The sequence below is a fragment of the Panthera uncia genome, chromosome B1, assembly GCF_023721935.1.
Source record: "Panthera uncia isolate 11264 chromosome B1, Puncia_PCG_1.0, whole genome shotgun sequence".
Classification (NCBI taxonomy): domain Eukaryota; kingdom Metazoa; phylum Chordata; class Mammalia; order Carnivora; family Felidae; genus Panthera; species Panthera uncia.
In genome coordinates, this window is record NC_064811.1 from 125,609,969 (window position 1) to 125,623,000 (window position 13,032).

A 13,032-nucleotide genomic window follows, 5' to 3' on the forward strand; every position below is an offset into this window, starting at 1 on the left:
AGATCACAAACACCCTATAACAAATCTTAGATTTATAAAACTTGTCCAATGAACTTACATATGGTAACTCTAAGATGGAATATATTTTTTAAGTAATTTTCTCTTTGTATTTGGAGGACCTCTTTAAACAATAAAATATTAATGCTTATAAAGGATTGAAAAAGAAGGTTAATATCACTACAATTGAGACAATCAGAAAACATGTGGTTCTAATAAGCATGATGTAATATTAAGTATTTCCTCTAATTAAACTTTTAAATCTAATTTCAAGCCATCAGAAAATGCATGGGACAGAGAAACAATTAAATGACATCACCAAGAAACAATAGCATTAAAATAGTGGAAGAATAGGGTGAAACTATTTGATATTAATAAAGACTTAAGAGACATAACCAAATGCAATAAATTGATTTTGATTGTATCTTAGAAGAAAACCAATTATAAAAAGACATCTAAATGAAGATGAATATGAACTGAGTATGATATGGCACAAAACTATTATGAATATTAGGTGTAAGAGGAGCAATTATGATTATAAAGGAAAATATCCTTTTTTACATGGACTATTAATTATTTAAGGGTAAGATGACAAAATGTCTGGAATTGTCTGAAGTACTAAAGCAAAAAAAAAAACAAAACAGAGGTAGATACTACAAACAGCAAAACAAAAATGGTTTGGTAGTTGGCAATAAGTTCATGGTTATTATAAATATTTAACATATTTAAAACTGCTTAAATAAAAAAATTATTTAAAAAATGTAAAAGTAGGGGCACCTGGGTGGCTCAGTCAGTTAAGTGTCCCTCTCTTGATCTTGGCTCAGGTCATGATCTCGCCATTCGTAAGATCGAGCTCCCCACGTCACGATCTGCACTAACGCTGCAGGCCCTGATTAGGATTCTCTCTTTCCCTCTGTCTCTCTCTGCCCCTCCACTGCTCGCTCTCTTTCTCTCTCAAAATAAACTTTAAAAACTTTTAAATACACACACACACACACACACACACACACACACACAATATACAGTGTCTGGTCATACATCTAGTGACTGGCAAACACAAGATTAAAACCAAGGTTTCCTGTCTTTGAGTCCAGTGCTTTTTGTATAGTATCATGCTGCAAATACCTCTACTCAAAACTTCTTTATTTCACAATGCATAAAACCACCAACCAAAACATTCCTCACAACTTAACATACAGACATAAGTTACATAAAACTCTTAGATTTGTTTGCTATTTTAATGAACACAGTCCAATGAGTAGGCACTGCTCAGGTTTTTAGATAAGAAGGTAGATGATGCACTATTGCTTACTGGTTTATCAGAATTTACCAGTAAGAAGTTGATATATTAAATTTTATTCAGGGATCCAGAATTGGCAAATTTAGTACTTCTGACTATCTAAGGTGATCCTATTTTGTTTGATCTATTATAAAACTCAAAGACCAACTAAAAAGCAACAATGTCTTCCTACACCAAAAGGCTGTAATTAATAATTCATTTTATATTAATGAAATACAGTTCCTAAGTTGTCACACCACTTTAAAAAATAAACAACATGTGAAGTATAAATTACGGAGACGTCCTTTAATTTTCCAACTCATTATCTTTCAAATCTTACTACTTCATTAGATCAAATAGTCCATGCATGGCTAAATAAATTATATCCTTTGGCAGATAATGTAAATTTCTACCCCACATTAATCAAATATTTCTAAAACCTGAACTTTTTCAAATAAATTCAATGCTACCTTTTCCCTCTATGGGAATGACATCACTCACCACCAACCCCCTATACATCTATAGCACAGATGATAATAAAATTCATGTCAGCTGAAGCTTATTACTTACAAAGTGTTGGTATCTCCTAGGTAATGCTGAGATACAGATAACTTACTAAGCTATTAACCTACCTATACCTTGAATTTCCATATCCTTATTTCTATGAAAAGAGTGATTTTTACAAGTTTTAAGAAATTCCTCAAGAGATCATCTACTGACCATAGCTCAACAAAAAAATATGATAACTAAAGCTGTAAATCAATATTTAAAGAGACTGGGCTATAGATATTCTATTTTTCCATGATTTTTCAGCTTTAGGAAAACAAAAGTATTTTATCTTAAACCATCAACCATGGACACAGACAAGCCAGAGTTTGGCAAACTTCTAGTCCAACACTTTGAATACAAAAATCAATTCTGTATTATCACTGATGAAAGTCCTCTAGTTTATCCTTAAAAATTTTTCATTATAAGGATGAAGACTGGTATTTTGAAGTCAGTCTATTAAGCTCTCAAAAAGAATTGTTTGAAAAGCCATTCTCTACTGAACTGATACCATTTGGTTGAGTTACCCATTCTATTAGAAAACACTGACTACATAACAAGTGCCCCTTATCAGGAAAGAAAAAAAGTCCCAAAACTTTTCATCCAGTCCATAAACAGCATGGTTTCCAATTCACTCAGCAACCAACTCTACATGCTATCTAGTTTAACACAATCTCAAAGTATGCTACTTTGAAGTATAAATGATCCAGTAATCTATGTATGATATAAGCAGGATAGAGTACAAGACTACTGCTATTTCCACTTCTTTATAAAACAGAATTCTACTAATAAAGATAAATAACACATTCCTCATTTACCTCATACGTGGCAATACACTATTGTTTATCTGGATCTTAAGTTCAAGTAAAAGCTTATATAAATACTAACTACTATAACACTAATCTTTCTATCAATGCATTAAGAAAAATCTAAGTCTTAGTTCTTTGGTTCAGTACATACTTTTCTGTTTCATCCAATTCACCAATTAAAAAATCTTGAACATATAAGATTATTAGATGAGACATATTCTTCACAAGATACAGCCTCTGTAAGAATCCTTGTCAAAGGATGAAAATACTTGAGCAATGAAACTCCATGCATCTCATATTTTCCATTTAAGTTAAGCTTGAAATTTTAAATATAAATTTAAATATATATTTGTAAAGTGACATACAGAAAAATCACTTACTTGTTCCTTCTATTAGCAATTCTTGCCCATGACTACCCAAAAGTGTCCGAGAAAGAAAAGGTGCAAAATCCACAAAAATCTCTCGCAGAAGAGGAGCTGCCTTTTCCAAAGCATGTTCAAGTCTCTCTGTAATACTAATGAAAAGATGTTAAGTTACCTGAACTTTTCATTAGAATTTACAACTTTCAGTTTTTAAAATGAGCTTCCACAGAAATGTAAAATTCACGAGAAATTAAAAATTACGTAAGGACTCATTATTGCTATACATATCATTCCTTCTGCCTGGATTGCCCTTTGTTAGTCAGTTCTACATCATCATCCCCAGCCCTGACCAACAATCTGGTAAAAAACCACTCCAAGGATAAGCTTTTATAAGAAATCTTAATGGGTCAGTTGAGAGCACTTGATTTTAATTTTAGCACCATTTTAACCTAAAAAAAACTCTAAGTCCTTACCAAATTTGTCTGTTCACCAATAAACCATCAGCACTTTGAGCTCAAGAACTATGTCTTCATTTCTAAGTTCTCAGCTGCAGCATATAATACAGACTCAATATACGTTTATAAACCTAATCACTTTATATTCTTTTCCATTGACATCTACGTCTATAGCAGCTTTTTCTTTCTTTTTTTTTTTTAAGTTTATTTATTTTGAAAGAGAGAGAGAGTGCAAGCAGGAGAGGGGCAGAGACAGAGGGAGAGACAGAATCCCAAGCAGGCCCTGTGTAATTAAGAATTTGTTATTCATGCAGCACTTACTTTAATAGCCACTTCTCATAAACTTTTTATATCCCATAATCTTTAAAAAGGAACTTCTAAAATGTTCTAAATGTCACTTATATTTAAAAAAAGAAGTAGAAAAAATAAAGTTTTTTTTTAAACAAAGAGCTGTAGCTAGAGAGTTTAAAGAGTCATCAAAAGAACAAATCACAAACATCCAATTAGCTTAAATACCTCATATTTGAAACTTGGTCTTCTGGAACTGAACCAACTGTTGGAACCGAGGGCAATTTTGCATTAGATGATCTACCACCTGTAAAAGAAAATAACCATTTACAGGAATTTTCTGTTTTTAGATACAAAGGTTTAAACAAAAAACCTATCTTTATAACAAATCAACAAAAAACAGAATGCATTTTTAAATGTCCATTATAATTTAGATAACATTAAAATCTACCAATTAATAAGATCTTCCTTGAATCATTTATAAATCTTAGTTACAAGTTTGATCATTACACAAAGTAACCCTATGATCCACCAGCTGCAGAGATAATAGAAAACTAAATTCTGACTCATTCAACCAGAGTTATGATTTCTTGCTTTTTTTTTTTGTAGTTTAAGTGTATTTATTTATTTTGAGAGAGAGACAGAGAGAGCATAAGCAGGGGAAGGGTAGAGAGAAGGAGAGACAGAATTCCAATACAGGGATAGAACTCACAAGCCATGAGATAGATCTGAGGAGAGATCAAGGGTCAGATGTTTGATGGACTGTGACACCCAGGCGGCCCCCTGCAGTTATGATTTCTTCTATTCAACAAGTGGCAATAGAGATTTACAAGTAGAAACTCAAAATTTACCCTTAAATATGTATATCTCCATTACCATGAAAACTGACCTTGAACACCAAATAACTTATGCTATACCCTGACTGCTCCTAAATCTAGTCCAACAAACATAATCCAGTGAATATCTGAGAAACACTTCTTAAATGATTCAAACAGAATCTCTACTCTTTCATTTGTGTCCACACTGTAATAAAAACATAATCTGTTAGTGTATTTGTAACACAGCATGTCAAATGATTTTTTAAATATCCTTCTTCCTACCATACTAATCTTCTTAAAAGCAGAGACTTCCTTTTCTTTATCCATCTCTCTAGAAGCCTAGAGAACCTGACAATAATAGAAGGTCCTCAATTTATGTTAATTGCAGAAATTATTCCTTTAATCATTTCCATTTCCCATATTTTACAGGTCTATCTTCCCACCTGGTATATGCTTCTCTATTTCTTTTTTATGTCCCTCTTTTTATTTAAACTACCGTGTAAAATTAATTTCTACCATGTGATCTTATTTTACTCTCCAACGAATATTCTCAGATACCCTTAAATACTATTGTATATTTTTCTGAATGGCCAATTCATCATCTTACAGTATAAAATGTTCAAACTATGTTATCCTATACAAGAATAATCATCTTTGTTTTCAACAAATACCTGTGCTTATCACATTTACTTGGCAAGACAAAAATAATCACCATCAAAGTAACTCTGGAAGACTTAAAGAATGGATAGGAACACAAAAAAAATACATTATGACAAGTCTTTTTTTTTATTTTTTAATGTTTATTTATTTTTGAGACAGAGAGAGACAGAGAGAGTGCGAGTGGGGAAGGGGCAGAGAGAGAGGGAGACACAGAATCTGAAAGAGGCTCCAGGCTCTGAGCTGTCAGCACAGAACCCGATGCAGGGCTTGAACTCACAAACCGCGAGATCATGACCTGAGCCGAAGTCAGAAACTTAACCAACTGAGCTACCCAGGTGCCTCACATTATGACAAGTCTTGAAAAAGTGAATCTAGAAGACTAATCTGGAGGATAATTTACTGAGGCTTAAAGAGTTCTAAAAGTTCAAGAAAGTAGGGGGAAAATAAAGTTCCTGTTTAAGAATCAGGATATATGGGATAGAACGTTCAATTTAAGCTAGGAGTAGGACCTAACGAAACAAAAGCCATTTGCTTTTTCTAAGGTCAATATTAGGAAAAAAAGAATACACACATACAGTGTCAAATAATTTCTCTATAACATAGGGACCATAAGAGTCACTGAAATCCAACTGGAAAGATAATCCTAACAACCTGGAGTCCATAGGTACGAGGGACATGCACATCTTACTTGCATTTGTAATTCAGTAAGTAAACTTTCCATTTCCGAAAGCAGTGTCTTAAATGGATGTCAAGTTAGTACCTGTGTAAATACAGACTGAAATCCTATCACAATTCTGTAGAGGAACAGTCCAAAAGAAGACAGGAAATATATGGAAGCAAATGAAAAAAAGAATACGCAAAGCAGAGGGGCACCTGGGTGACTTGGTTGAACTTCTGACTCTTGATTTCAGCTCAGGTCATGATCTCACAGATCAGGAGTTTGAGCCCTGTGTCAGGCTCTGCACTGAACAAGGGGCCTACTTGGGATTCTCTCTCTCTCTCTGCCCCTCCCCCTCTCTCTGCTCCCCCCCTCAAAATAAATAAATAAACTTTAAAAAAAAAGAATATGCAAAGATGATACAGAAGAGGGGCTTAAAAGATCTTGGAATCTGGAAACCAATTTGACAATAAATTTCATATATTAAAAAAAATAAAAAAATAAAATAAAATTCTCTGTTAGAAAATAAAAAAAAAAAAAGATCTTGGAACCTATGCATTATCACAGATCTGATGCTTTTGATCTGTTCTCAAAACCTTAGATATAGGTATGCTGGAAGAACATAAGGAAACAAATTGGCATAGACAGAAAGATAGATAAAAGAGAGAAGAAGATGCTCATATAGCAAACAGAAAGAAAGAAGAAACAGTTGAGAAGATCCAAAAGCAGCCTCTGATATTGGGAGCTAGCCTGTTAATATCAATTAGTCCCTACTGTTGTTAGGACCTGGTTAGAAACCACAGTTAGGTCTTGGCGTTTTAATATTGAATATAAACAATTTCATAAAGCATCAACATCAGATAAAGCCATGCCATGATCATGATGAATCAACACAAAACAATACTACCATGTAATTTTTTCACAACAGACAAAAATGAACTCTGTCCAAATAACAAAGATGGCCAAACATCCCAAATCCTAATATGAATGACTGACTGCTTTATAAATTATAGCTTTGGGCTTCCACACTTCTAGATGATATTTATTAGGATACCTTATCACAGAATTAATTACCAATGCTTCCTCACAATATTCAAATCAGAAGGAAGCCCACTTCTTAACCTCTCCCTAAAATCACCTAATACAATCTAAAACCCTACAATAAACCTTTTCTATTAGTTTATCTATTATCTATTAGTTTTCTATTATCATCATCTATTAGTGAGATGTCCCAAACTTCTTCATCATGTGTGTGCATTCTCCCTCGCTTAATTAACGTATTCAACCAAGGGTTTATTCCTGGTGGTCTCTGGTTAGAGCACATTGATAGAAATTTTAAATGAAGTCAGGCAGAAAAGATAAAAATCATCGGATTTTTTTTAGAAGAGCCAGAAATAAATCTGTAAGGATTCTTTTCAGTAACAACCTATTTATCAAAATAAAATGCACATTTTTCCACATGATAGCACTTCTCAAATCAACACATTTTACAATCAAAGGCATCTTAAACAACAGCAGCCAAAGTTGAGACCTAATTGTAAGAGAAAACTGGATACAATCAAGAAAGCAACAGATTCGAATCTGAGATATGGTAAAAGACTAAGTAAGGAAGAACTGTTTAACTGAAATCTTCATTTTGCCAGTCTCCAACCTCAAGATCACAAAAACTAGAGGCCCAGAGGAAAAACAATTGTACCGTCTCAACATACTGTGTAAATATAATGATTTACTTGTGGTGAAGGTGACTCTCTAAAGACTAAGGGCCCTGCTGTTACTTGGTTCCAAAGGTGTAAGCCACAGGAGACCATCTCCATGACTTCCCTCACTACTAAAGGACACCAAATTTGGCAGTAAATGTAATTGGACTTAAAAGTTTAGGGGCGCCTGGGTGGCGCAGTCGGTTAAGTGTCCGACTTCAGCCAGGTCACGATCTCGCGGTCTGTGAGTTCGAGCCCCGCGTCAGGCTCTGGGCTGATGGGTCGGAGCCTGGAGCCTGTTTCCGATTCTGTGTCTCCCTCTCTCTCTGCCCCTCCCCCGTTCATGCTCTGTCTCTCTCTGTCCCAAAAATAAATAAAAAACGTTGAAAAAAAAATTTAAAAAAAAAAAAGTTTAGAGCTTCTATCTGAGAATCTATAATCTTGCGTTACAAGTGGAATCACTTATTTTCAACTACATGACTACAATGTAAAAATGCTGTGCTTTAAAGAGCAAAAGGACCCTCTTTCCCAAACCTTCTTGAACTAGTCAGACCTGAAGCAGTTAGCTTGAAGATTGTACAAAATGGTCTTTTTCAATAATCAGAGAACACTTTACCAACAAAGATAAAAGGGTGAGGGGATGGGTTAAATATAGGATGGGGATTAAGGAGTAACTAGGTGTTTTCTGGAATCACTAAATTGTACACCTGAAGCCAATATTATACAATGTTATTAACTAACTGAAATTTAAATAAAAACTTTAGAAAAATCAACTATCAATAATTATATGAGGAAAACACCACATGAAAAAAATAAATAAATCAGTAATTTCATAAGGATTGTCCTTCATTTCTGCCAGAGGGGGAAAAAATGTAATTTCCAAATACATTCTGCATGCTTTAAATCATAAATCTGCAGATAAAATCATAAATGTATGACTAATTTATTATTTTAAATTAACATTAAATATTTTCAATAGACAATCAGGCATATGTAAATGAAGAAGCTACTTTGAACATGTGGAATGATACAGACTTATCTTTTCCTTATCCTTGCACTGATAAACTGGCTCCTTCAAACTGACAATTTTCCAGACATTCAAAAGAACAAAAAGGAAAATGCAAATACATCATCTGTCTAGGATCCATCCAGGGAATAGCCAACTGTTTATTCAAGGTCCCTAAGGGTCTAAATAAATAATGTCCTTTACAATAACATATCATTAAAACAAATGCCAATATTTAAACCCTAAACACTGTATTTTTTTAATTTCCCTCCCTCTTCCTTTCTCCTCCTCTCTCTCTCCTCATCCATTCTGGGCCAGTTGCAGGAGGGACAGTCTATATGCCCAGTGGAAACTTCTTTATTAAATAATAGAAATTTGTATTGATTAGTAAATATAAGCCTCTTGGGTCAAATTTCATATAAAGCAAAGAATCAAATACTTTTCTTCTACGTTAAAAAAAAAACATGCCAATTAATAATGTGCATGGCTGATAACAGCCATAATAAACAGAACAGAGCCTAATATTCTAATGAGGTATATAATTATCATACTTTGCAAACTAGCAAACATGCAGCATATAAATTACTGAAAACCAGTCTATTTAGTTCCTTTCCTGGGTTAGCTTCACTTTTGTTTTGTTTATTTATGCTTTGCATCATGGCAGGATAAATACCTTAGCATATCTGAAAAAAGAGTAATGGCATGTTACCACATACTGTACTGTGGGCAATTAAAACTGTACTGATAAGTAAATTTAAATTTTCCCTATTTTGATAGATTTACTGAAACTGTTTTCTCTTTTAGCTTTCTTTGAAAATATGCATACACAAAAAAAAGAAAGAAAATATGCATACACAAAGGGTATACCTTGTTCTCTGATGAATATCTTTTACCAGTTATTAAGAGTGATTTTCCATTGCTGTTAATAGACTATACTTTTTTGCTAATAAAATACTACAGAAGCTAAGGAATATTATTCAAGCTAGAATCTGACATTTGTGTGATAAAATTTCATAGTTTTAATAATGTACACTATTTAAAATGTAAATGTACACATCTAAAAAATTTTTTTGCAAAATTATAGATTTGGGTGATTTTTTAAGTATAGGTGACACAATGCTACATTAGTTTCAGGTATACAACACAGTGATTCCACAATTCTATACATTACACTATGCTTACCACAAGTGTAATTACCACCTGTCACCACACAATGCTATTATAATATCAATGACTATGTATTTCCTATGCTGTATGATTTATTCATTCTGTAACCGGAAGCCTGTATCTCCCACTCCCCTTCACCCATTTCACCCATTTCCCCCACCCTTCTCCTCTAACAATCGCCAGTTTGTTCTCTGTATTTATGGGTCTGTTTCTGCTTTTTTGTTTTGTTTTTTAGTTGATGATGATAATATGGCAGAAGAATCTTTGACTTCACATTAAGCTGGCAAGCTCTAATTCTTTTTCTGGGATCCAAGTGTATCTAATCCTAGTTTCTCTTTAATTGTGCCACATGTAAATTTAAGAAATCCCATTCTGATACCAAAATTTCAAAATAGTTTAAATGTTTCTGCTATAAAAGTCCTGTTTTATGTTTTATATTTACATGGTTTCTTCCAAGGAAAGTCCCCCCCCCCTTTTTTTTTTTTTTTGCTATTGTACTATGTACTTTCAAGTGTATTTTTTACTAACCAATAATCTATTAATGAATTTGAGCAGTTCATTTTTTGTTGCTGACTCATTATAAAACTTAGAACTGAAGTCATCCCAAGGCACAAAGGTTTAAGGTCCACAGGGACATATATTTATTGTATCTTCATACAAAGAAATACAAGATCAAACTAAGACTAATACATAACTTACCCAGATCTACAAGAATAAATTGCCCAGCTCAGCATGCAATTACAACTATCAATTCATCCACAAATCATTTTTTCCAAATAATGCTTGAACCAGGAGGAGGAAAATAAATACATATCGCCTATTTTTTTTAATGGCAAATAACTTAAATCAAGAGATCTACTAAAAAGAACACAAAAATCTCTCAGTTAAAAATACTGACAGCAAAGAGATAAATATTTGTGTGGTCTGGATTCCAAGTGAAAAAAGAACAGGGTACATGGGCTGGTGGCAGTAAACAAAAGTATGTAAAGTGAGACCGTAAGAGAGTAAGAAGTACAGTGACTGAAAACACTACACTGAGTTAGATTTCCCTTATCAAGGTAGTAATGTTCATGTCAGCAATTAAGAGAATGGAATAGAAATACCAATCTAAACTGGAGACACCAAATAACAATGACAAGAAGAGCACAGTGAAAGAGGAAAGGAACAGTCAGATATGAAAAACAGATGATAAAAACAAAGACCATCAACACAAAGATTTGGAATGACTTGGAGAGGAATTTTTTTTTAATCCAAGGGTTTTAAGAAGAAAAAGGAAAGAACTAACAATTATAGCACAAAATGGGAAAACCTGGGAACTATATGAGAAACATCACCACTGAAAATTATACAAGATTTAAATAATGGGGGAAAAGAGTACATTATGAGCTGGATATAGGGTTTTGTGGGGGGTTGCCAAAATTATAATAGTCTTCAAAATAGCAAATTATTTTGTAATTCTGGATATGGCTCTTCAGGGTGAGTTTCTATTATAATGGATTTACTGGAAAAATTACAGTGTTTCAGAAATAAATTCATCATACTGTTTTATATCCAATACTGCCCATTTATCTCAGCTGTCTCTTAACTCTTCTAAAGACTGCATGATTTAAATTTTGAAAAATATATTTAAGACAAATCACAGGATCTTACTTACTTTGTCCCATAAACTGAAGTAAAAGAGCAATGTATTCAAAATAAGATGAAAATATTTTACTCAGTGTACAGTGAACCTCTAAAACTTAAAACATTTGCTCAGGGAAGTTATTAGAAATTCACTATAACTGAGTTTAAAAGATGGCATACAGTTTCATAGATATTAGTGACTTCTGCCTTTTTCCCAACTGAGACAGATCTAGAAAAATCACAGTTGATTTTTTTTAAGGGTTTTGGATGGGGGTGAAAGGACAGAAATTAGCATCCAACCCAACATAGATTACGAGAAATTGTTTCTCTTCCAAAGAAAAACAAAAGCATCAGAGTATAATGGAGCAACAGGAAAAGAAAAATCTGGTAGAGTTCTACTTATTTTCTTTCATATTTTTTCACTAAAACAATGAGGAAAAATTATAACAATGTCCCACACTACTGCAAGATGTCAAAAACAGGGAATAAGGAGGGAATGGCATTGAGGTGGTATATGGAACTCTGTACTTAACCACTCAATTTTTATGTAACCTAAAACTAATCTAAAAAATAAGGTCGAATTGTTGTTGTTGTTGTTTTTAATTTTTAGTAAAACAAAAGATAAGGCAGGACAAAATTCAGTACCACTACTGCAGATTTTAGTTCCAGGTGGAAAATTCTTATCAATAACTATTTTTTTCCTAAGTATAAACATAATACAGAATTACTGATAATATTCTGAAAAAGATACTAACATTAAACTTAAAACATCAAAATTGCCAGTAGTTCAACTACATGGAAATATCTAGTAGTTTCAGCATACATTACGTAGCTTTTTTTTCACATATAAAAGATATATACTTCACATAGCTACGATTACATGGTATATAAAGTATTGCACATATTTTTTTACTTAACCAACTGTGAACATTTCCTCTTATCACTACACATTAAGAAAAGTTATTATGTTTAAGTGGAGAAAATATTGAAATACTTGATGTAATTTTTGATACTACTCAAATTTACTTAGAAAATTATGAAACAATCAACAGTATAACATGAAAGCATAATGATTTACAACATGCCTGACCAAATATCTTAACTTTGCAAAAATGGAATCTAAAAAGTTATTTGTTCAAATCACTAAAAACTAACTCACCAGGTGATTCTCCTCCTACATCTGAAGCTTGGGGTGAATCTACTGAAGAAACCACACTGACTGCATTGGTAGGGAGACTCGTATTAAGTACAGAAGGTAAGACTGATGATTTTTTTGTTGCAATGATGACACTTCTGTAATAAAGTAAATAGATTTTAAAATACGAAACATCACTCAAGTTAATTACATTAATTTCAAAATAGAAAGTAGAAAACTAACTTCTTTTTTTAATTTATTGATTTATATTTTGATGTACAATTTAGAATATTCTCTCAGAAAGAAATCTCTCCAATTTTGGCATATTTATTTGCATTTCAATTTTTTAGAATGAAGACAATGTTCTATGGAAATACAATAATCCATTACATTTATAGAACTTACAATTATCATACAATATTCTTTAAATTTATGATCATCTTTAATTACCCAACTTAAATAAAAAATAACCACAGGTATATAAAAAAGGAATTTTGGCACTCAAGTGGAAAAGTAATTAACTTTTTCTTAA

The 13,032-nt window shown here is 32.7% G+C and overlaps 1 protein-coding gene across 4 annotated transcripts in view; it reads right to left on the minus strand.

The window, feature by feature from the left end:
• LRBA (LPS responsive beige-like anchor protein) overlaps window positions 1–13,032 on the minus strand; it is a 785,855-nt gene that overhangs the window by 549,862 nt on the left and 222,961 nt on the right. For all 4 annotated transcript variants that reach the window (XM_049632267.1, XM_049632266.1, XM_049632264.1 and 1 more), the window contains exons 31-33: window positions 12,525–12,658; window positions 3,965–4,043; window positions 3,012–3,145 (exon numbers count right to left, since the gene is read on the minus strand). In XM_049632267.1, coding sequence (XP_049488224.1) covers window positions 3,012–3,145; window positions 3,965–4,043; window positions 12,525–12,658 — 347 coding nt within the window. The remainder of the gene's footprint in view (window positions 1–3,011; window positions 3,146–3,964; window positions 4,044–12,524; window positions 12,659–13,032) is intronic.